Genomic DNA, 26,083 nt, shown 5'->3' on the forward strand with positions numbered 1-26,083 from the left:
CCTCCCCCAGCTGCAGCAGGTCACAGATGGGCGGGTCCCGAGTGCCTACGCAGCACTACATAGGCTGCTGCGTGGCCACACAGCTTATAGGGAACTTAGATATACTGTACTACACCAGCATAAAGTATAGAAAATGAAAACGGGAGTCTCCAATCTGAAGAATTTACAGTCTAAGTTAAAACAAGAACAAGAGAAGGAGACACGATGTGGAGGAAGGGGCATATATACTTGGCACAAGTCTCAACTACTAGCATAGGTTTGTATGCTGGTGACTGGGAACCAGCTGACCCAGGTGAACATGTGAAAGGTACTGAAGCCAAAGCACTGAGGTCAATGTTTCAGGAATAAACTATTGGCTGAGCGCAGGACTAGAAAATTACCACAACAGGAGAAAGTAGAAAAAACTGCTTAAACTCAGGTATCTGGTCATAAAACTCTCCCACCTTTTTTTTTTTTTAAAAAGATATTACTGGAGAGTTTTCATAGCACTCTTCTAGAACCTGATTTCCACCAATTGGGATCACCCACAAATCAACCATGTAGGCAGCAGAGACAGCTGGAAAATCTGAGTTCAAGACAACGATATTTTGCTATACCACATGACTTAACCAGTCCACATCTCGCCTGAACATGCTGTGTACATAAAGCTCTTAAAATGCAGATTTCAAAATGATTTTCTGTCTTTACAATCAAAGCTAGTCTCCATTTAGTATTTATAGTGCAGGATCATTGTTGTGCTCTATTTTCAGCACTGAGAACATCATCTTTACATTACAGAATGCTATGCAATAAAGGACAGGAGTGCAAGACAGATTTTACCGAAGGGTCAAGAGAATGCAAGTAAAAGATCATGGGTAACAGATGTAAATGGCAAATGTTAAAGTACTGGAGAGTCCAAGTCTTTACAATGTTAGATGCAATCTCAGTTATTGAAGTAAGTTATAAACTCCTTGGTGCAGAGACTAAATCTTCCTCCATGTTGATATTGCCAGGCATAAGTTTGCCATTTAGCAAAAAATAAATCAAGTCCCTGATAGCTGCCTGCATTTATTTAATTGCACCTACTAAAATACGACAATAAGGCACCAAACAGCTGTTAAAGTCATAAATTTTAGGTGAATTTTATCTAAAAATAACACTCTGCTCCCTATGTTATAAATAAACATATGCTGTTGTAAGTACCCCTTCTAGTACCAGAACCACGGTACTCTCAACCCAAGAAGGAAGAGTAGTCATGGACTCCAACAGAAAAGAAGATTTGGTATGTTTATAAGAATTTCACTCCTCCTCACTACAGTATAAAATATAGGCTCCCAAGAGGAAAATAAAAAGGTGGAGAGGGCTGACATTTCAGTAGTGGTATAAATCCGCATCGCACCTTATAGACAGACAATGCCCCGAAGAGCTTGCAAGTCTAAACTTGGTGTAGAAAAAAGCTAAGGTGTCACAGGACAATAACCGGAAAAGATATGGCTCTGAAGTTATAACATAGTCTTATTCCCCACACAGGTATTACAACATATAAGGACAAATTCCAAGATTACAAATTCCACCTACACCTGGGGAAAGGAAGGGAGAAGTGACCTTTAGAGATTAGAAATACCACACTAACACATGCCACCTCTGCTTGGCTAAACAGGATTCAGTTATCTAATGCTGAAACCTACCTGCAAATCAAACCATAGAGGATAATATGTGAGCAGCTGGGTCTCAAAGTGGAGACTATATTTAGGACATCAAAGTCACTGATCCACAGTATCGGTCCTACGCCCCCAGCTCTGGAGCAGTCTCTTAGAGGAACCCCTTCAGTATGCCAGACCCCCAAGGGGATTCTCTCTTCCTACAGGATAGGGGACATGGCCTCATTGTCTCCTGAGGCTGAACCTCTGCTGCTTTAACACTCCTGCTTCATACCATGAGCTCTGTTCAGTAAGTCCACCTGAGACATGCTCCTGGTGGAGACCTATACATTTTTCAGGGATTAATGTACCTCACCAAGCATTTGCAGTGACACTCAAATGGTGTTGTCAAAACAGCAGGGTTTATTAGTCAACTGGCACACAACATAGGAAGTACTTATGTTAGCACAGAGAAATGAAGATTAAGGCATAGACCATTCTGGTTAGCCCAGAGCCCCCAGCCAAGCTGTAGTGAAACCCTCACGTTCACACTCCATCTCTCTCTCTCACCTCCTTGTCAGTTCCTAGGTGAGAGCCCATGACTCCCTGTAGCAGCCAACTTTTGTCCCCCCACCTCACATCTTCCCCAGTCTTTTATTTTCGAGCTGGGAGATTTTGCTCAGCTTTTCTGCTGAAAGGTGGGGAACTCCATCTTTCTCTCGGTCCTTGGTTGCTAGACATCAGTGTACTGGTGACTGGATTTGCCATCTTCTCAGATTTTCCACTTATATGGGGTCAGCCTCGGCCAGTCATTTTTAACATCCCATTCAGGCTCAGAGAGCTAAGTAACATTCATATCTATGTCGCCCAGCCTGCCCTGAAATCAAACAGTCCTGCCTCTCCCAGTAACATGCAAAAAATAAGGGAAACCGAGGCATACACAGGAGTCTCAAAAAGATTACAGAAAATTCCCACTTCATACCCAGCAATAAATAGTCAATAGGGCTAGGATAACATACAACATATCCTTTTGGAATTTGTATAAGACTCCCCCTTTTTGGGAGACATTTTTCTGCAGTTCTGCTTGTCATAAGATTCATATCTGTCTCCCAGAATAATCATTGAGAATCTGTTTTCTAAAGGTCTCTTGATCTAACAAGAAGTTGTTTTCCTGAAGACACCATCAGAAATTAAAAGACAAAATTTAAATACGTTCTTCCACACAAAGCACTCTGCTCATTTATTCAGTCAGCCTAGCAAACAGTGGTGGGGGTCACAACCATCCATACAAAAATCAAAAGTCCATTTTTATTTAGAGCTTTCAATTGCAACCAAAGAGCTGAGGCTGACATGCGAACTCCGAATGACGCACACAATCTGATCTAATGCAGCCACGAATCCAAAGCTGCAGGTTTTAATGTTCTCCCTGAAAGAATATTTCCAGGTAATGGAGATACTCTTCATCTCTCTCTAGTTCCAATTCTATAGCTTGAGGCAATTTTTCTTTTAGAGCTAGGTAATGCTGATGGATCTTTCATCCAGGGAGTTATGCTGAAGATTCACCCCCTTGCAATGTTGCACTAACAAGAACACCTACTGATATTCCCTCCACCACAAGGACCTCTCGTATTTAATATCAAAGCTACATCAGCAGCATTGCTGCTAAGACCTTTGGGTTATTAAACACTGAGCTAACCACTGGGAAATTAATTGTTTCAACAAGTAATCACTGAATCCCACATGTGAAATACCACAAGGTGAAACTCCAGGTAATATCACCCTCATGCAGGAGGTGGGATGGTGAGAGAGTATGCAGAAGTGATTATTCTAGCCCACATAGCAAGCAACCTGGAAGCTTTACTCTTTTCACTGAGAGTAAGAGAGAAGTCACTTCACTTAGAAAATCTGATCTTCAGTTTTAGATCCAAGGTTCACAGACTAGTTTTCCTAGGGGGACAAACATGCAGGGATTTATTTTAAGGCATCAAGATCAACCTGGCTAAAATTAAATATTAAAATGGTTCACAGATGTTATCCCGTTTCACCCACCATTGCTATAAGGGATAAAAAGAATCTATATTCCGTTTGAACTTCCACAGTTATTCACATTACTTCAATTATTAATGCTGCAGAGACAAACTGATGAAGAGTGAAGTTTGGAGGACCAACACATACACAGGGCAAGACTGTAACTAGTGAATTGGATTTAGTCTTTTGACTGAGAGAAACCAACATAATGCAGTTTCATTTGTCAATAGCTCAGAGCTGTTAGATTAAAAAAAAACACACAGTACAACCTACCTTCCAGGATATCAGAGCGAACTGCATTGCTTCTGGTTTTCAATTAAGTTCTAGGGTTTTGTTTTGCTTTTTGTGGGCTTATTTTTGTTTTTTGTTAAATAAACAGTGTTAAAGCTGTGCTAATAAAGGCACAGAGTGGCCAAGTTGCCAAACATTGACAGAATTGAACTCTTGGCCTTCCTACCTCCCTACATTCACAAGTTTTTTTTCCCTTTTGGCTAACTTGCTAACTATTTTCCTCATTACAATTACTTTTTCCCCTACTATACAGATTAAGGCTCCTCTAGGAAAAGCCTCTTGTACACGAAGTTTAAACTCAGAGCAAACATTTATGAAAGTTATGAGCCCTCAAACAAAAAAAACCTAAAACCTTCAATTACACTAATTGGTAGAATCTGATAAAACATGGATTCCCCCTGCTCATGCCACAGAGTTAATCAAAACAGAAGCACATGATCACCAGAAGAATGAGTTCAAAACCTGCTGGAATCAAATATATATTTTGTATTGGGCATTATGATGTATATGTACTCAAATCCCTGCCAAATCAGGACCAGAGAAATACCCTGAAGCAAGATAATCTTTCAAATGGTCTTTAGTGTTGTACCATGAAAGGTAAAACAAATGAACAGATTTTCATAGTAAAAGAAAAATCTAAATGGTCAACCCCACTGATTTAAAGCATCTTCAGGTGACACCATTTAGGTTTCACTATGGAGATTATCAATGGCTGATCACTGCCATTCCACTTCACATACAGAACAAAATCCCTCTTCTAACACACCAGCTAGAGATCTATTGTATGTGCTGATTCTGCCTGTTTCGGAGCAGGTTAGACCTGCACTCTCAGCATATACATCATAAAGGGTGTCAGCAATATGACAAAGGGCACAGCACACTATCAACACATACAACCAACCAACCAGTACTTGGTCTGCCCAAAGGGCTCTCAGCCTCTAACTGATCTACCAAACTAAGAAAAAGATTAACAATACTCAGAGCACTCCATTATTTGAGGGAGAATTCTGGCTGCTAACTGCAGGGTATTATTCATCCCACTGGGGCAAAATGAGCTACAGATGCACTAACAAAAACCTTGTCCCGATAGCTATTTATACAGTACTGTCTGAATACATTATAGCTACAGATGTAAAGCTGATAGACACAGCCTTGCACGTAAAATCATTCCCCTAGCTATTTGTAACACAGTGGGAGGACCTAGTGAGGACTAGTTGCAGTTCTGATGCATTACGAACTTTGAACATGCTACAAGAAAAACCACATGATTTATCACTGAATGGTCAACATGATTAGAGCATGTCACCTTACCATTTTTTTTTTTAAAATAAAAAACATTTTGCACCTGTGTTCAAACCCTGCTAGAGAAATAGCCTGAGATAGCACCACTGGACATTTTAGCTTTAGCTAGTTTAGTTACAGTGTGAACAGGGCTTCAGAGCTTGCTGTAGAATTGTATTAGTAAAGCCATACAAGGTAATCTAATACCACAAGGCTCTAAGGCCCCAGCAAGCAAATACACACACCTCTGTGTCTATTACAGCGTAGCACAGCATAAGCACGATTCCACGTTTCACCCAGCACATCTGAACTGATTCCTAGAAAGGTCATGTGGAAGTTGTAATAGTTGTGAAAAGTATTTTGCAAGTCCATGCTAGGGTGAACATCGTTACAGCTGGTTGTTCTAATGCCAATGCTGCAATATGCAACAGCCCTAATTGAAGATATTCATCTCTCCTTTCACCAAGGAAGTCGGATGTTCATGCAAGGCGTGGAACTACCTACTGGTTAGGCAGCAGCCATGACATGTATCCTTGTCAGCCAGTTTCCTTTGTGCAGTTTCCTTTATGAGAAGTGGATGTGTGTGTGTTAACCAGTGGTTAAAGCTTCCCTGAACTGCTGATACAACAGCAAGTGGGCTAATGGGATACCTCATTTCAGCTATGCCAATGAAACACTGCTCTATCTGATGGTGAGCGATTTGCACTGACAGACTGAAAGCCTAATATCTCATTAGGACACTAAAGAAAGAGAGGTTTTTCTATTGTGAGGGACAGACTATTGTGTTTTTGCAATATTAAAAATGTCTGCAGACAGAATCCTAGAGGACTGTTTTCTACACACCGGCCATTTCAGAGTACAAACCAATCTCTCACACAGAATGGCTGCAAATGGATCAAAAGGCTCAAAGAAAAGAGCAAGCATAAATAAGAAGCAATCTATTCATAAGAAAGCATAGTACAATGATAGCAGGAACAAGATCTGGCTCCCTATTGCTATATTCCAACATTCCTGGGAGGAATTTTATAGTTTCTATTTTGAAAAAGGTCTCATTCAAAGCTCTTCCTTCCCACTGAACAATATAAACAGAAGTTACACTCAAAGTGCTCCAGAGAAAAATGGCCTTATATTATGCAGTTCTACCAGAATGCAACAGCCAGAGATTAGAGTTAATCTGAAGGCAGTCCTAAATTCTAGAACAGGATTACTTCTGACAAAACGAAAGCTCGACAGGATTGTATTACAAAGTCGCTGGTTGTTCTATGCCTGAAAATGCTACTACTTGCAGATTATTACACTTTAGTTACATGTTCAAAAGAAAATAATTTACGTTTTGGCAACAGCCAAAAGAAGATGTGCAAAATGTAAGTAGAAGAATCAGCAGTCGGAACCTCTGGCATGATATTAGGAAGCAAAACCACCACAGCACTTTGCATTTTATTCATCTTTAGGCTGCTGAAGCAAAGACAGCTTTATGATAAAAACCTAGCACAGCAATTACAGCCTTAAAAATACTTGTGAAGCACTAAGATATTTCTCTCTCTATTGTAAGGGCTAATCTGCGAGCAGAATACCATGCTTACTTTAAAAAAAAAAAAATCAACATTGTCCAATTGTTTAGGTTTAAAAGATCTGTATTATGTTCAGAACATCTCTCTGATGCCTCTTGTGATTGTTAACTTCAGTTCTTTAAAAAACAACAAACAAACAAAAAAACCCGTTTTGAGTCCAAAGAACCCAAATAATGTTAGTTAGTGGCTGTGTGTCAATTTTGACTGCAGAACTTAGTGACAAAAGGAGATCCTCTATTTTCTAGGACCACCAGACCTCCTTTCAGGCAGGCCAATGAACAGCTGTCAGATGCTAACTTTCAGTCCCTGCTGATACCAGTTTGATTTGAACTAGTGACCCAGAGGGGAGAGGCTCTGTATCTGATTACCAACCCCCTACACCATTTAGTCCCCCCTTGCCTTCCTCATGCAGCCCTTGACCTCTACTAGCAACAACCTATTGGCCTTCACCCTCACTTTTGGCTAATTCAAGCAGAACAAATAATCATTTTTCCAAACTCTTACCAAAACATTAAGGGCCCTTCCTATCAAATCTATAAAAGAGAATCTTCTTTGGAACAAATCTTTGATGATTAGTAAATCAATGACTTCTGCACATTTTTTGTACACGCCACAAAGAGAGGTGTAAACAGGGGAAAGAGAACTATCCCTTTTTGGCTCTTCTGAGTTTGGTGAGAACTGGTTACATACAGTTAATACAAGCTCACTGCCATATTTCTCAGAAAACAAAGAACTTGGGGTTGTCCTCCTCCCTTCACATATTAGAACACATTTATGAGACCTGATATTGCAATAATTATCATTTAGTGGAGTTCTGATTAACTAGCCGCCACCCACCCCCGCTATATCTCTTACCATGCAAATCCAACTTCCCCTTTAAGTGCATATGTTTAATTTTACAACTCAAGATCTCTTACAAGCCTCTGCAACACACTTAGTTCATGTTAGCCCATGGAGAAAGACCAGGTAATAGTCTTTGTATTTTGATGGCCAAAAAGTCTCAGACTCATCTACAGGAGTCTGTACATGCTGAGACAACTGACTGCGCGCGTTTGAACTGCCAGTTGAGAGAACAGTATAACCCATTCCTCCAGTGAATTAAATGATTAGCAAACAGGGCAGCTATATGTCCTTAAGCAAAGCATTTCCTTTTATATCAAGCCAACTGCTGATCACTATTCAGGAAATTAAAGCTACTGGCTTTTCCAAAAGAAACTTCCATTACAATTAAAGAAATGCGCATATTTAAACACACATGAAAATAAGCCATAACTGCCAGTAAATATGACATATTGATTATCCCTAAAGCAAATATACAAAAATTAAACCAATTTATATATAGATACATCAGTGTAGCTGTGCACATAAAAACCCAGTCCAACGTACCCAAGGAGTAAAATACTCTAAGTTTTGTCTATACACACAGGGTTGCACCAGTTTAACTAAAGGTATGTTTTTTAACTGATTTAGTTTGCTAGTGCAAGTTTGTGTGTAGACAGTGCAAGTTTAGAATCACAAATGAAGGTCATCAAGTCCAGCCCCCTGCACTGAGGCAGGACTAAGTTTACCTGTGCCATTCCTGACAGTTGTTTGTGTGTAGACATTCTTAAACTGAAACCAGAACGTGTGCACACAAGCTTGCACCAATTTAACTAAACCAGTACGCAGAAGCTCAGGAAAAGTAGAAATAATATCTGGGCAAATAAATGTGTCAGGTTTCCTACCTGCCAAAAAGAGGCCATCGATGAGGCTGGGGCAGAATGAGTGACATCAATCAGGGGATGGTGAAAGAGTGGGGCCACATGGAATGGGAGCAAAGAGAACTGAGCTGCCTCTGGGGTAAGGAGAGAAGAGGCTAAACAGAACGGAACTGAGTTGCTATTCTGGTGAGAGACGGAAGATGGGGAGGTGATGAACATTAGTTTGAATGTATTGACTTAGCTCTCTGATCACAGGTGTATGGTGACTGGGAAGAGATAGAGCCTGGGTTTTTCAGCTACTCTGGTAGATCAAAATAGTCAGGTAGGTCAAGAGCAGTTACCCTTTCCCAGAAAAATAAGAAACTAGTTTAATTTTCCAGCCAAGCCAAAGCAGATTGTACAGCAACTTTTAAAATCTGTCTACAACTTAGATTGTAAGCTTTTGGGGACAAGGACCATCCATCTCTGCTATACATTTGTACAGTGCCAAGCACAAGGGGACCTTGATCGCTGTTTGGAACTCATAAGCACTACTGCAGTACTATAGTAAGAACAACCACCGCCACCACCGAAAGAACTCAATCATTTGTAACTGAAATGACTGACCACTTGTCCACAGATAAATTTTTTTCCCTTTAATTTTTGCATTCCTCTGCAGTATAAACAAACTGTCGAACATATATGGTGAATAAATTAAAAACATTAGAACTTGTATCACTGATAGGGAAATTAATAGGCACATGCAGTGGATAGAAGGCATGTTTTAGGAAGCGTTTCAAGAAGAGATTATTTTTCCCCTCACGAACTTTAAGTGAACAGAGCTGGACTGCAATGACAAAAGATGTTCCCCTATACAAACACACAAAAACGGAAACCTAGGAAATTCTGATGATGCAGAATACTTCAGGTTTCAGACTAGAGAATCTCTTCAGGAATATCCTGCTGTTTTGGGTGTTGAGCAGGCAACAGAACTATTTGAATTTAGCTCTGGCTGGAAAAATAAATTCTTGGGTCTTTACAGATGTCTTGGTCACCAGTGTTGCAAATGCCTGAATTATACCATCAAAGCAACAAAGATGCTGTCCCATTTTTCCCCTCATATGAGCCATAAGGGAATAAAGCTGAAACATATATAGATAAATTTAGAGCCCCCAAGAGAAAATGACCATTCAAGGCCACAGCTGTAGGATCAAAGATCTTCAGGAGAAAATGGCAATTCCCTCAAGATAAACGGACTTATCACCAAGCAAGAGAAAACCTTCCATTGGTCAAAGCAAAGACTCCAACAACTGAATCCTGACAGTAATTTAAATACCACACAGATCTGAGGAGCCATATCACCACTTTGAAAAAATGAGAACAGATGGGGACCAAAATGCAACTGTCTCTAGCAAAAAGCTGCTCTTCAGAGCAGGCAGTTTAAGTATTAGGACATCTCAGAAGCCCAATATGGATTAGGGGATAGGCTTATAAATCACACCTACTGGAGAAAAATCAGTGAAAATGAAATATCAGCGACTGGATTTTCAATATCTGTGTCAGGTCTTCACCTTCCAGTTCAGAGCATTACAAACTCAGTATCTGAAGAGGATAAAGAAGGGTAGCTGAAGATTAAGTTCCATCTACACATTGCATCAAACCCCAACACCTTTAACAAAGGAACAGCATAACGGAAGGGACCAGTAAAAGCAATAGGGATGCTACCTACACCTATTCTAAAAGCAGGTTCTGTGTATGTAAGACATTTTCATTTTAAATGAAGTCTGAAACCTGATATATATGTCACTAGCTTTATTTTGTCTGTACACATTACCCTGTTGTATGACTTTTGAGAAGGTGGGGATAGGACACCAAAGATTTACGTCCTTTAGCACTCCAGCAAAGCTTTGCTGGCATTTAACAACTAGATCAAACAGAAGAGAATCCTTGTCTAAAGAAGCATTTTCAAATATAGAATACAGACTTACACTGAAGAGTTATTTAATTGGAACTAAATCAGTATATCACACTTTAAAATTGACTTTTTGGACTGTTGTCTAGGCTTCATTTGACCCAGACCTTGAAAGATTAAAAGTCAGTGTATTTTCCCCCTTGTCATGAAGTTTCAAATAGTGAGAGTGTTAACACCATTACTCAACTCCAGATGTTGCTATCAGGGTTAATAGCAGGCTGAGGCAATCTGTCCACACTTAATGATACTTAATCATTACTGATTACACTTGGATTAGAGAGAATAAATCCAGGCGTAAAGAGACTGTAATCTGCAGCCTGACTGTGTTGGGCTACTAACACATTAGTTTAAGCCTGTAATCTTGAGCATAGCTATTACTGAAGAAGAATTTGCATTACTAGAGACTAAGAGCACCTCCCACCTCAAATGCTATCAAGGCTTTGAAAGCAGCAAGTGAAAACCAGAGGAGGGCGAAAAAAGGATCAAAAATACTGTAAGCACACACAAAAAAGTAAAGGAGGACTTGTGGAACCTTAGAGACTAACAAATTTATTTGAGCATAAGCTTTCATGAGCTACAGCTCACTTCACTGGATGCATTCAGTGGAAAATACAGTGGGGAGATTTATATACACAGAGAACATGAAACAATGGGCGTTACCATACGCACTGTAACGAGAGTGATCAGGTAAGGTGAGCTATTATTATAATAAAGAGATTGAAGTGGATAATAAATGGACACAAATCAGACGTCAAGAATTATAGCATTCAAAAACCCAGTCGGAGAACACTTCTATCTCTTTGGTCACTCAATTACAGACCTAAAAGTGGCAATTCTTCAACAAAAAAACTTCAAAAACAGACTCCGAGAGACTGTTCAATTGGAATTAATTTGCAAACTGGAAACAATTAACTTAGGCTTGAATAAAGACTGGGAGTGGATGGGTCATTACACAAAGTAAAACTATTTCCCCGTGTTTATTACCCCCACCCTTGCTGTTCCTCAGACGTTCTTGTCAACTGCTGGAAATGACCCACCTTGATTATCACTACAAAAGATCCCCCGCCCCCTCTCCTGCTGGTAATAGCTCACCTTACCTGATCACACTCCTTACAGTGTGTATGGTAACACCCATTGTTTCATGTTCTCTGTGTATATAAATCTCCCCACTGTATTTTCCACTGAATGCATCCGATGAAGTGAGCTGTAGCTCACGAAAGCTTATGTGCAAATAAATGTGTTAGTCTCTAAGGTGCCAAAAGTCCTCCTTTTCTTTTTGTGGATACAGACTAACACAGCTGCTATTCTGAAACACAAAAAAGTGTATTTCAAACAGAATTAAGTAAACCATCCAGATATAGTTAGGACATCTAGAATTCTTTGCTAGTTAAAGAATTTTGACACAGAAGTTGTGGCAGAACTGAATCTTGTGATGACTTTCAGTACTATTCAACCCTAGCTTCAGAATTCAAGGATAATCTCTAACCATTAAATAAACTTCCAAAATTACATCCTTGCATTGCACTTCAGGTACAGAACAAGCAAACGGGGAAATGTACAAGTAGGCCCAAAATAATGTATGTTTCCATGTTGAAAGGTTTAGAAGTCACTCCCCCAGAAATGGAACTAGAACTAGGTATGGGAACTCTCTATCCCTAGAAAACAGATTGATATCAAGTGTCAGAATCAGGAATAATCTCAGGGCCTATTGTATTAACACAGGGAAAGGAAAAGCCAAATAAGAACACTCACTAATACTGAAGAATGGGATACTGAGTTATTTTTTAAATCAATTTTAAGTTATGCTTGAACAATAGTTTCTTCCACTACTGCCCCTCGACTGTTCTGTCTTCTTTATCATGCACATCAATGTTCAGCTGACATGGCAACAGGTTGCTAACTGGTAGCTCATGCCATTCCTTATGCCTGTGGCAGACTAAAGAGTTGTAAAAGGTGAATGTTTTCTCTTCCTCCCTTCTCACTGATTCCCCACCTACCACCCTGAAAAACAGTCCAAGAACAGCAGAGGCCTGAGGCTCAGTCTACACCTAAAACTTAGGCTGACCTAGCTACATCACTCAGGGATGTGAAAAATGTCATGCCCTGACAAAACAGTTAAGTCAACCTAACCTCCAGTGTAGATGTGACTAGGTCAATGGAAGGATTCTTCTGTCCATCTAGCAACTGCCTCACAGTGAGGTGGACTGAGTACATTGATGGAAAAACCTCCTCCTTTGATGTAGGAAATGTCTAAACTATGGTGCTACGGCAGCAGCTGTAAAGTAGATATACCCTTAATCTATGCCACAGCAGAGTGAAGCGGGTCAAAGTAATGTCGTTTTCACTCTGCTATAAGGCAGAGATCAGCAGCAACAGTAGGGGTGTGATCCAGGGAGAGGATGAACAAAGTAAAAAAAAAAAAATAAAAAGACACAAGCTTCCTGATGCCCTTCCACTCTGCATCTGTAAGGGGGATGGGAGAACAACCCATCCTTCTCTCTCCAGAAGCCAGACAGAAAATTAAACTCAGTATATAATCTGATTTTCCTAACAATGCACAAGATGAAACACAAAGTTTGGGGCCAGTACCATGAAGAGAATGACAACACTGGGGATTGCTGGGTTTGGGTTTCTCATTAGGACACCACTCCTTGATATTGGTGATGGGGGGGTGTTATTTTCATATTACTCTCTGGCTACCACATTTATTTCTGTGGCTAGTAAGTATTTGGCAAACTTCTGAAATCACAAGAATGGCACTTTACATCTTCGGTGCACTACAAACCTTAATACATTTGCCAAACAGAATGAAATTAAATGAGTTTTTATTGTTGACATGAAACAGCAAAGTGCGCAGTTCTACAGCATCTGGATGCAATTTCAGTGTAGCATGATTGAGGCACAAGCCCAAGCCCACATCGGCACCAAAATAAAGTTCAGCTTTAACCCAACAAAGCAAATTATCTCATTTTCTAATCTCATGAAATACAAATGATTTGTCAATTACTAATAAAAATCAGGGAAGCTGAAATTGCAAGGAATGGGGATTCAAGTTCATAACCTAAATACTGTATTGTATTCAGCATTTCAATTTAACCAATTAGACTGCTTGTAATGCAGATTTTTGTATACAACCTGTTTTTTGTTTTTTTTCCCCCCCCAAAAAAAGTGCAGTGCAACCTGGCTTACTTAAAGGGTTAAGTGCAGGAAGCTTAAGGAAAATGTAATTCCAGTCTTCCAATATATAAAAAGGCATCTGCATACAAACATTTTTATAAGCCTCTCTCCCTCAAGGGTAATATGATCCTGGACTTCCTAACAAACTAAAACATATGACTTTTGCACCAAGCTCCCAGTGGATGCTTTTACTCATTGATGCTTGCCCCAAGAGAAATTCTTACCTGTTGCTTCAATGTACTCAATACATCGCTCGATAAAGATGGGAATAGGCTTTTCTGGAGTCACTACAGTGGACAAAGGCACCCCAAAATAATTACTTTCCCACTGAGTCTTTGTGATGGATGGCCGAGGCTTTGGCTTTGGTTTCTGTGGAAGAGAATATCCTTGAATTAATATAACAAGAAAAATACCACAACATACACAGGATAATAAACTCTAGGACCCTGCGAGGTCAGAGGGTCCTGCCCAAGCCCAAACATCTATGTGGACATATAAGTACCAATGTGGACACAAGAACAAATGGATATAAACTGGCCACCAGGAAGTTGAGACTTGAAATTAGACGAAGATTTCTAACCATCAGAGGAGTGAAGTTTTGGAATAGCCTTCCAAGGGAAGCAGTGGGGGCAAAAGATCTATCTGGCTTTAAGATTAAACTCGACAAGTTTATGGAGGAGATGGTATGATGGGATAACATGATTTTGGTAATTAACTGATCTTTAAATATTCATGGTAAATAGGCCTAATGGCCTGTGATGGGATGTTAGATGGGGTGGGATCTGAGTTACCCAGGAAAGAATTTTCTGTAGTATTCTGGTTGGTGAATCTTGCCCATACGCTCAGGGTTTAGCTGATCACCATATTTGGGGTTGGGAAGGAATTTTCCTCCAGGGCAGATTGGAAGAGACCCTGGAGGTTTTTTGCCTTCCTCTGTAGCATGGGGCACGGGTCACTTGCTGGAGGACTCTCTGCTCCTTGAAGTCTTTAAACCACGATTTGAGGACCTCAATAGCTCAGACATAGGTGAGAGGTTTTTCACAGGAGTGGTTGGGTGAGATTCTGTGGCCTGCATTATGCAGGAGGTCAGACTAGATGATCGTAATGGTCCCCTCTGACCTCAGTATTTATGAATCTATAATCGCAATTAAACAGTCCCATAAGCTCGAGCCCTGTGAGTCCTAGTCAGCTGGCATAGGCCAGCAATGCTATCTAATTGAAGTGTATACATACCCTAAAACCACTTGGAAACTTCAGCTAGTTCAGACTGTGGCTGCCCATTTATTTAGTGTTGTTCTGCATAGGTAGCACATTACGCCTGTGCAGTTCTAGCGCACAGATGGTTCTAGACATACTTGAAGTAATAGTTCTCATCTTTATAGTTTGGGCTATAGTTATCTATGAAACTATCTCCATTCTTTGAATGATGCTGCAAATAGCGGAGATCAACAGGGCTATCTGAGTTTACTGTCCACAGATTTATACATCAGTGGACCACAAGAAGGGCACTCTAAATGAAGAGCCCTTTATCCACCGGAATTTCTTTCATCTCTATCAATTTTTTGTCCTGTCCCCATCCCTCCCCACACACACAGTCTTTTTCTTAAGTGGGTAGCTATGAGAGGATGGTTTTGGTTGAGTGAAGAAGTTCTCTGCAACTTATTTTGGGCATTGTATGTATTTAATCGTTTTTTAAATGCTCGTACATCTAAAGAATAAAAGTTGGCTAGTCAAACACTTTTCAATAGGTAAGCTGGCTAGTCAAACACTTTTCAGTAGGTATCAATTCACAAAATAAGCATTAACAGTCCCTCCAGATGAGGTAGATGGTAGGAGATCTAACGGAAGACACAGCTGTTGACGTGTTGGACAATATTAATCAGTGGTGGCTCAATTTCCATACAGTTTCTAGTTTGACAAAAATAACTTATGAGAGCAGGTGTCCAGATTTATTTTGAGACCTGGTGAGTTGATTATTCTTACTCAAACTCCTGACCTGCAATGTCAGAGAACTGTAATTCCAGAAGCCTAATAACTGTATACAGCTGCATGAACAAACCTCCCTAGAGAGAACTGCTATCCAGATGCTGGGCCATGTGACTCCAAGAAATTCTCACACACACACCTCACATTGTCTATATCCCCACCCCGCTGGAACAGATCACTTCCTGTTTAGTCTGCGTTTCTATAAAACTTCCTCCTGCATAGCAGTGGTGACACACATGGACACATTAGAACAATACTGAATTTGCAATAATGAGGGAAATGTTTATTTTTGTGCAACAGGCACAGCATCTTGTTTGTGCCAATAAAAGCAAACAGCAAATTTAGAATAGGTATCACGTGACAAATTTAGTAGGAAAAAAGTGGTGAAAAAAGGAACGAAAACCTTGTCCACACCTAAAGCTAAACCCACACAACAATTGAAATGTAACCTACTACATGTACCTCTGTGTGCTGGTCCTGTGTACAGAAAGTGAGGAAAAAGTGAGCAGATCAGTACAGGGAGACACTTATTTCCACCTTTCTAATATATGTAGTTTACAGTTCTCAATCCTAATATCAATCCCTTGCCACACCTACTATGTCTGTGATGAGCAATTTGTCACATGCCCCTTTGCTACGTGCATGCTTGCTCTGTGCAATAAATTAACAGGTGAAAAAGAGACACTGTCCTCTCAGATTTGGCTCCAAGAACAGACGAAAAACCTCAGCAGACCCCTTTTGGGAGGCTGTCTAAAATAATGCTGCCATAGTTCTAGCTCACAGATCTACTGAAATTCAATGCAAATTTCATCACGTACAACTGCCAAGACGACAAAATCCTCATCTGTCGTAACTAACCCTATGAAGTACAGCACACTATGCTTGGACAGAGCTAACAGAAGAGAGACCTCTTCAACACAGAAAAAGTTTGCAATCAGTGTTTCAGTCAGAGATCCAACAGTGAGATGACAGGAAGTTGTAACTGGGATGACTCCAAACACTAGAAAGCTTTCACATTGTACATCATTTTAATCATCTATAGCAGGGGTTCCCAACCTTCTCCTTTTCGAGGTCGTCCCCCTCCCCCCCATCATCCTATAAAAACTCCATGGTCCAACTATGCCACAACTGTTTTTCTGCATATAAAAGCCAGGGCCAGCGTCAGGGGTTAGGAAAGAAGACAATTCCCTGGTACCCCATGTCACAGGGGGCCCCCGCAAAGTTAAGTTGCTCACACTTCAGCTTCAGCCCCAGGTGGAGGGACTTGTGAGCCCCGGTCTTCAGCCTCAGGTGGTGGGGACTTCAGCTTTCTGCCATAGGCCCCAGCAGGTCTAATGCCAGCCCTGCTTGGCGGACCCCCTGAAATCTGCTCACAGATCCCTGTGGGCCCTGGACTCCTGGCTAAGAACCACTGATCCATAGTACAGCAGGATGATGGCGAAATACAAATACTAGAACTATGAATCTCTCTCTTTCTTCTTCACAAGTAGTAGCTGGATGAACCATAAAGGGGAAAGAAACTGCTGATAAATGTTTACAGGAAGCAAATTCTGATGACCTAGCAGATTTCTAAAAAAGTTTGTGAGGGTATGTCTTCACTAGTAATGTTAAACGTGGCTGTGTAGTCGCAGTACCAGCACTGGGAGAGAGCTCTCCCAGCGCTGTAAAAAAACCACCTCCAGGAGGGGAGTAGCTCCCAGCGCTGGTGCACCGTCTACACTGCCACTTTACAGCGCTGGAACTTGCAGCACTCTGAAGGGGGGGGTGAGGGGGTGTTTTCACACCCCTGAGCAAGAAAGTCATAGCACTGTAAAGTGGCAATGTAGACAAGGCCTTAGACTCGTCCGAAAGGCAATAGAATGCTTGGTAACCTGTAGCTCTATCTCTAGCCTCCTGTGACTAGATGTGGTGTGCACCAAAGTCAGGGCATCAAGGAAATTTGAGGCTACAACATATGTAGAAAGCCACACTAAAACCCTTCTAGAACTTCAGGCAATAAAAGCGTTACTGTGTAAATTTCAGCTGGAAATGTCACCCTTTGGTGCCACCTGCCAGATGTCTAATGGACAGTCCCCTGCCCTTAGCTAGGCATGCATCACTCTTTAGGGAATCATTAAAAGGGTTACAGGGCAGCAGCAGGCACTCAGCAAGAAGAAAGCAACACCATCCCAACATCCATCTTCATTTACAGCAGCTAATTCTCAGTTAGCAAATCTGACTGAAAGCCTCTACAAAATAGATAAATCAAGTCTTTAGAAAGATAGACGCATGTCAGTGCTACTTATTTTTTAAACACCTAGAATTCACTAAGAAAAATCACCAAGAATTGTACTTACAAAAAGCATGTCCTGATCATACAACAGAACTGCCTGCCCCACACATCTCCTGCTCAGAGAGAATATAATTGTTTGGTCTTTAAAAGGGCAAGGACTCTTCACAGTACTTCAGGCATGCTGACAGTTTCTATAAAAACAGCAGGTGTCTTGGCTGGGTCTCAGCATTAAGAACCTTGCCAGAAACAAAGGCCTGCCTACATACAGGGATATTTGTAATTTATGCCTGCACTGCTACGTAGGAGACTCACTCAGAATCTGCTCCAGGACTCCAGCTTCTTGGCTTATGGAGACCAGAAAAGGGTGGGAGACAAGGGATTAAGCAGCAGCAATGACAATATTCTTGCTTTCCGAGGAAGGGCTCCAGGACCCACTTCTGAGCACCGCATGAAACAGCTCATTTTTCATTGTTCTTCTCCTCTCAAAACAGAAGCTCTGCAAGTTGCTGTAACAGGTAAAGTAGAGAATGGCTTCAGAGTGAGAGGAAGTGGAAACCAGAGAAAGGACCAGGAACTAGAAGTGGGTAACTGCCAAAAAGCTTCCAAGTTTATGCTTTGTACTCCCTCTTAATGAAGCAATTATATCATGATCCTGCTGAGAGTTCTCCACACAGACTTAAAAGCATAGCTATCTTTATTTTAAAAATATTTAATCTGTAAAGTGGGGGAAATATTTAGCTCTCTCACAGGTGTGAGGATGGATTAATTAACAGCTGTGCAGAACACGAAACCACAGAGTGCTGAATAAATGCTAATGTATTATGCTTTGGTCAACAGTATGGTACACAGCTGACAAAATGGTATATGAGGTTGTGTTTATTTTTTTTTAAAGCAATAAAGCAGAGTCTGGTCGCTGTTCAGAGAACAGAACTACCGTGAGAGCCAGAACTATTCGGATCTTTGCATTCTTGAAGTAGCTCATTGATCTGTTGGAACTTGGCAAAAAACAGTATTTCTACTCAACTCAGCTGCACTGCAAAGGCACAGCCACAGCACGTCCAAGGGTTGGACCAGATTGCACAGAGTGATACACTGACAACGGCGTGGCTTCAATGGCCAGAACATGGAGAGAATTCTAACAGCAGCCCAGAGAAGGGGGGCCTGATGGTTAAGGGCAAAAGCTGCCGATTCTGATGGTTAACTGCCAAGAAGCATCACACAGATGATGGCCTCTCTGCGTCTAACCCATATCAGGCAAAACTTTAGGCAATTCACTTGGACAAGACTTATGTTCTGGGATGAAGTTTTAGCTACTCAATTACAAGACAAGATTAAAGACGAAAGAAAATGGAGAAAAATGTAAATGAGGACTGAAGGGTGGGTTCAGCAATGACTAGAAGTATGCTGGCAGCTTTTTTCAACTTGCAATCACAACCAACTTGTAAGGAGGTCACAAGCAGAGCTACCTTTTCCCACTACACATCTGTGAGGAACTGATGCTGGAATCTGGTTACGGGTACCACTCACCAGTGCTGATATGCGTTACCTGATACACCAAATGAGAATAAAATTGGCACTGTGCAATCCTAATTAATCTAGGCACTGTTCCAGTGTAGGCAAATGGGGCTACTCAGCTCCACATATGCCAGCCTGAAACCGAAAGATGAGGAAAAGGCATACTAATACTTCCTTACTAAGCAAAAAAGTCAGCCGTCTTTTTGTTCTATGTTTGTACAGTGTCTAGCACACTGGGGTCCTGGTCCATGACTGGGATTTCTAGGCACTACAATAATACAAATAATAAATAATTGTATTTTTTAAGTGAATTTAATGCTGGTGAAAGGTGTTGGATTGGTAATTCTGGAGACTGAACTTTTCTACTTACAGTACAAACAGCAGTAAGACAATCCGACTTCTGTGATTGTCTCAAACCTGATTTGAATAAACTATTTCTAGCATTCAGAAAGGTTGTTCAGCTTCAGTGTGTCATTCAATCCTTGGCTTCCAAGGAGACTGTCAATTTGTAGGGCAATTAGTGACAACAGTGATGATGATTTGTGAAATATGGATGCACATCCTTGTTTGGGGCTGGACCAAAAGTCCATTTGTTTGTTTCATATGGACCACTGAAGTTGGAATATGCTAAATTTCCTAACATCCTGTGCTGGATTCAAACCAGTAATCTACAGAGTTAAAGTTCTGTTGCATTAAAACAAGGTAGCTGGAACTAAATTACATCATCTCTTACTAGCTGTGATCAGACAAAGTACTGAATCAGCTACAGAAAGCTTGCAGACTATGGAAGATGGTGAGAAAAGAAATTTATCATGAAAATAAAAGTGACTGAAAGGCTAGCAGAAGCCCACACTGGACATGTTACTCTGAGAGTTGGCCTCATGAAGGTGCAGATGCCATATGCTTTAAGTAATGCACTATTGCATGGATTATATTAGGCATACTGTCTCCAAGGCCACTGTGAACATTCATGAAAAGATAGAATTGAAATGGTAAAAAGAAAAGGAGTACTTGTGGCACTTTAGAGACTAACCAATTTATCTGAGCATAAGCTTTCATGAGCTACAGCTCATTTCATCGGATGCATACTGTGGAAAGTGCAGAAGATCTTTTTATACACACAAAGCATGAAAAAATACCTTCATGCTTTGTGTGTATAAAAAGATCTTCTGCACTTTCCACAGTATGCATCCGATGAAGTGAGCTGTAGCTCACGAAAGCTTATGCTCAAATAAATTGGTTAGTCTCTAAGGTGCCACAAGTACTCCTTTTCTTTTTGCGAATACAGACTAACACGGCTGTTACTCTGAAATTGAAATGATGTAATCAAGCCCCTTGTGATGCCAGGAGCTTGGATTTCATGAGCCAACAGTCTTCTCCCACATACCTGGAGGGATCTTTGCCTTTTACAGCAACAAGCAGATAGCACTGAATAGAGTGAGGAAGGCTACTAACAAAAAGCTGTCAGGACAAAACAGGAATATGTTAAAACAACACAAAACTTGCAGAACCAATTAAAATGCCAAGCACAATTTGCCTCTTACCAAACAAATTCTAAAGGCTGCTGAACACTCTCCTCTATCCATCCCTGTCTTGGATTTAGTGCCAGTGTATATTTTGCTCTATTATATCATTTGAGTCTTAAAATAAGATAACTTTCTGACCAGAGCTCACATTTTAGACCTGAGGGAGAAAATTAATTTTTTAGCCCAAAGAAATGAGCAAAATCTGCCATGTAACAAACTCTAGTATCAGATGAGTTACTTAAAGATTAGAGGGAATTGGATCCTCTTATTAGCACCTTGCTCTTTGAAGATGGAGGTCATAATGCCTTAATTGAACTTTTCCTATTTTCTATTTGCCAGATTCAATCAATTCTTCAGGGACAGTTAATGGATTTTGCAACATATCTATACAGATCTTTCAGCAGATTAGAAAATGTGGAGTATTAACCTTCATTTTACATCTATACAAAGCAATGAGTGTGTAAGTGTTATGTTAGTTTTAAGACCAGGAAAACAAAATGACGAATAGCTAGGTGACCTTGGGCAAGCCATAACCTCTGTGCCTAATTTACCCCGATCTGTAAAAGGAGGATAATATAGTTACTAACTGCATAAACAATGGACCAGAGAACCACAAGAAAACATGACTTACAGAGAGATTTAATAAGTTGTAGTTAGCTTACTGAGAAAGCTAAGAGGCACCTACGTCATGTTCTATAAGCACTTCCACACAGTCAGATAATATCTGAGTAGAAGGCTCTTTAGTCAAACAAAGACACAACAATATCTAATGGCCGAAAGTTCTAGATAAATCCAAACCTGAAAATGAGGCACCATTTTTATTTTTATTTTTTTATTTATTTTTTTTTAAAACAGAGAAGTTAACCACTGGAACAACTCACCACTGGATGCAGGAAGCACAGGATAAAATTCTATGGCGTGTGTTATGCAAGAGGTCAGACTACATGAACACAGTGGGCCCTTCTGCCCGTAAAAATCTACGCACATACCTGCTACATCCACCAAGTGTACCTATCTAATGCAGGTGAGCTTACTTCAGGAAAATAATTGCCAGAATACAGCCCTTATCTGACAAAGAATGAGTTCAACAGACTGATGAGTTGAGGTATTTTTTTTGACTCAAAGAATCAGAGCATTGACTGGTGCCAGCTCAGGAATTCCTCAGGGTAACATGCTATTGCAGCTTAAAATTTTAAGTTTAATCGGTAAGTGACTAAAAAGGGACACCAGAACAAGTATTTTTACTCTATTATTTATTCCCTCTGAGGAGCTTGAAAGATTATTTGTCATTATTATAAAAATTATTAATTCTTTCCGTTTTCTATTTGGCAAATATTTTAGGTTATCTCCATGTGTTTCCAATGGAGCTTGAAATTAACAAAGCCTTTCAATTTACTTAATTGTTTGTGCATCAACATCAAGATCTAGTAATTATGTTTGGCAATTAACTTGTGCTCCTTCTGCTGGCTCTGAAATAGCCAATCACAAAACATTTTTTTAATCCAGGTATTCCATAAGCAATGGGTTTTGGAGATTTCCCCTGTCCTGTGATCTTTTAGTTAAAAAATACTTCAAATTTTCAGCTGTGATCTATTTTTACAGTACTTATCGCACAATATTTAAGCACGGAGTTCTGCACCTAAATTACTAAAATGTGTCCCTTTAAGCCAATGCACAGTTTAGCAGGTCTATGATTATATGTCTTTCCTATAGAAAGGAGCTCTCTGTATCAGCATTTCTCATGCACCTCAGAGATTGTTTCCACCCAGTTAAGACTGTCTCACCTTATGGGTCAAGAACTGATGGAAGTTCACCTCCTTTTTAATTAAAACTTGATTTCTTGTCAGAGCTCTCCTTGCCATTGAGGGTCTTAGAATAGAGAATATAGTTTTCTAAAAATAGGCTTTTTCTTATTCTTATTTAATTCCCAATGGTGTTAAGCTCTGACAGACTTTTTTAAGAGATTCTATTTTTATAATTCAAAGTAAGTGCACAATACATAAAGGTTTAAAAATTGCAAAAACCTCTCCACTTCAAAACAATTCCTCAGACTGTACAAGACTTCTACCAATTCAGCCCTCCTCTGTTTTTCAGGAAGAGCGTTCCAATGCCAATGAAAAGAAGTAGACCACCCTGCCCTGCTTGCCAAGGGACAGCTGCTGCAAGTATGAAATCACCACTGATTTGCGAAGCAGTAGCAACAGTGTTTAAGAAGACAAGAGTTTAAGGATGAAAGAATGAGAATATCCTTCGCTTTAGTAGTTATTGTTATTGTTCATTGTAAGGAACAATCTTCTACAGCCCAAGTTGGCAAAACCTGTGTGGAAAGCTCAATTTGAAGCAAGGAGCAGCACTGACCTTACATAATTGCTGAATAGCCTTCTCAAGAATTTCACCTTACTGAAACAAAACCGTAGTCCAATTGGTGAGAGAGGGTGTTTACACTGCAAACCACTATAGTTCCTTACAACAAAAATTTTTTTTCCATACTGTAAGAGTACACAAGGTTCAAATTTCATACCATTCAACTTGTCTGTCAAAATTCACTGTCTTTTGAATCTGAGTGTTCACCAGCTGCTGTTTATTCATAATTCACACACAAATCTCCACATGAAAATATGAAAATTTGGGGCGGGGGGGTGTCTTATTTCAGGACTAACTCCACATTTTCCACCCTTATAGAATAAGGACACATAGGTAGGCAGCGTGACATATTATGCTTTCTCACTCAAAGAAGAGCATCTGACTCATCCTAACGATGAGGTACTGCTGGCAAGACCATACAAGCAAGGCTAACAATGACATGCATCTGGATTTCCAAAGGAATATTGGGAGAACAGTTTCTCTAGCTCACCATGACAGGTTTCAGAGTAGCAGCCATGTTAGTCTGTATTCGCAAAAAGAAAAGGAGTACTTCTAGGTCACCAGTATTTTCTGAAAATCAATTGCACAGCTCCTCTGATGAACGATCTTTAAAACACACTGGGAGGAGGTGGAGGGCGCACGGAGAGACTTTCAGCATCACTGCCCTCATGAGCAGTCCTGAAATGTACACACTTCATTTTGAAATCAAGTAGATATAGCAGACAACAGGCTGATTTCAAAATAGCTCAGAAAGAATTAAATGAAATCATGACAAACACACCCAGATGTGACTACCATGGTAGATTCATTAGAAAGGAAATTAAGATATTTCATTTACATCTGCAGCGAAACCAATACCTGGTATGTAAATTTCACAGCTTCACAGCAACTAGTAAATTAGCTGAGAAGTCAGAGAATTTCCTGCCCTTTCCCCCATTAGCATTCTGCACACGGTGCTCTACTGCTAGATCTGCTATTCTTACACCAAGCCCTTTGACCTCTTGACCTGGGCACTGGGAAATACCAACTCTTTTAGATACACAGTGGACTTTCATCACTTATGCTTACACTACTCCTTCAAATCAGCATTTTAAATTACATGGTCTCTGCTTCTCTATTCTTCCCCTCACTCCACAAACATGCCCTAAAAAGATACTCCACCATTTATTTACAGGCATTTCTATACTGTAGTATTCAAGGGCCTATTGATTTATGGCACAATACCAGATCTGGACAACGCTTATATTTAATTTTTCTCAAAGATGTGGGACAATCAACTGAAAACTGATTAGTTTTGATCATTGCATGCTCACTGGCAACACTCCTGGGATGAGGAAGTTTAAGTCTGAGAAATTATAATTGCAAATTATTTGTCCCTAAGGTGTTCCAGACTCTAAAAAAAGTAATCCACTGCTTTCTGCTGTGCTTATAAAGTTCTGTGCTTTTTACACTGATTGTACATGCATATGTTTTAATAGGATATCATACTGCCAATGTTAAACCCATGAAGCTGCAATGCAGAGACAAAAGTCTCAGTTCCTGGTTACATTATCCTACATGTCTAATTACTAAATGATATGTTACTCAAATTATGAGGAAAGTGGAAGCCTGAAGGAGGAAGATAAAGGGTTAAGTCTCAATTTTGGGATCTACATATTATTAGAAGTAGCAATTTAGCTTTCTGGGATACATTTCTATCTTTGTATGCACTATTGTTGTAGCCATGTCAGTCCCAGGATATTAGAGAGACAAAGTGGGGGAGGTAATATCTTTAATTGCACCAACCAGCTCTTCCATGGGTCTGGGAAAGATACTCAGAGTGTCACAGCTAAATACAAGGTTGAACAGATAGCATAGCGTAAGTAGTTCACACATATTCTAAAAGACCATTCAAGATGAAGTGACCCTTAGTCACCTACTACAGGACAGGCCTAACAAAGAAAATAACAGAACGCCACTAGCCGTCACCTTCAGCCCCCAACTAAAACCCCTCCAACGCATTATTAAGGATCTACAACCTATCCTGAAGGATGACCCAACACTCTCACAAATCCTGGGAGACAGGCCAGTCCTTGCCTACAGACAGCCCCCCAACCTGAAGCAAATACTCACCAGCAACCACATACCACACAACAGAACCACTAATCCAGGAACCTATCCTTGCAACAAAGCCCGTTGCCAACTGTGCCCACATATCTATTCAGGGGACACCATCACAGGGCCTAATAACATCAGCCACACTATCAGAGGCTCGTTCACCTGCACATCCACCAATGTGATACATGCCATCATGTGCCAGCAATGCCCCTCTGCCATGTACATTGGTCAAACTGGACAGTCTCTACGTAAAAGAATAAATGGACACAAATCAGATGTCAAGAATTATAACATTCATAAACCAGTCGGAGAACACTTCAATCTCTCTGGTCACGTGATTACAGACATGAAAGTTGCAATTCTTCAACAAAAAAACTTCAAATCCAGGCTCCAGCGAGAAACTGTTGAATTGGAATTCATTTGCAAATTGGATACAATTAACTTAGGCTTGAATAGAGACTGGGAGTGGCTAAGTCATTATGCAAGGTAACTTATTTCCCCTTGCTTTTTCCTAACCCACACCCCCCCGACGTTCTTGTTAAACCCTGGATTTGTGCTGGAAATGGCCCACCTTGATTATCATACACATTGTAAGGAGAGTAAAAAGAAAAGGAGTACTTGTGGCACCTTAGAGACTAACCAATTTATTTGAGCATAAGCTTTCGTGAGCTACAGCTCATGAAAACAGTTTCCACAGTATGCATC

The 26,083-nt window shown here is 40.3% G+C and overlaps 1 protein-coding gene across 3 annotated transcripts in view; it reads right to left on the reverse strand.

Annotated features, from left to right (window-relative positions):
• The window catches only part of ARHGAP35 (Rho GTPase activating protein 35), a 109,022-nt gene that overhangs the window by 40,560 nt on the left and 42,379 nt on the right, over positions 1-26,083 (reverse strand). For 2 of the 3 annotated variants that reach the window (XM_073321926.2, XM_073321927.2), the window contains exon 3: positions 13,843-13,987. In XM_073321926.2, the coding sequence (XP_073178027.1) occupies positions 13,843-13,987 (145 nt within the window). Of the gene's footprint in view, positions 1-9,743; positions 10,072-13,842; positions 13,988-26,083 lie in introns of those variants that run through there. The other variant, XM_073321928.2, reaches the window with a different exon arrangement.

Source organism: Lepidochelys kempii, chromosome 23 (assembly GCF_965140285.1).
Source record: "Lepidochelys kempii isolate rLepKem1 chromosome 23, rLepKem1.hap1, whole genome shotgun sequence".
NCBI classification, from domain to species: Eukaryota; Metazoa; Chordata; order Testudines; family Cheloniidae; genus Lepidochelys; species Lepidochelys kempii.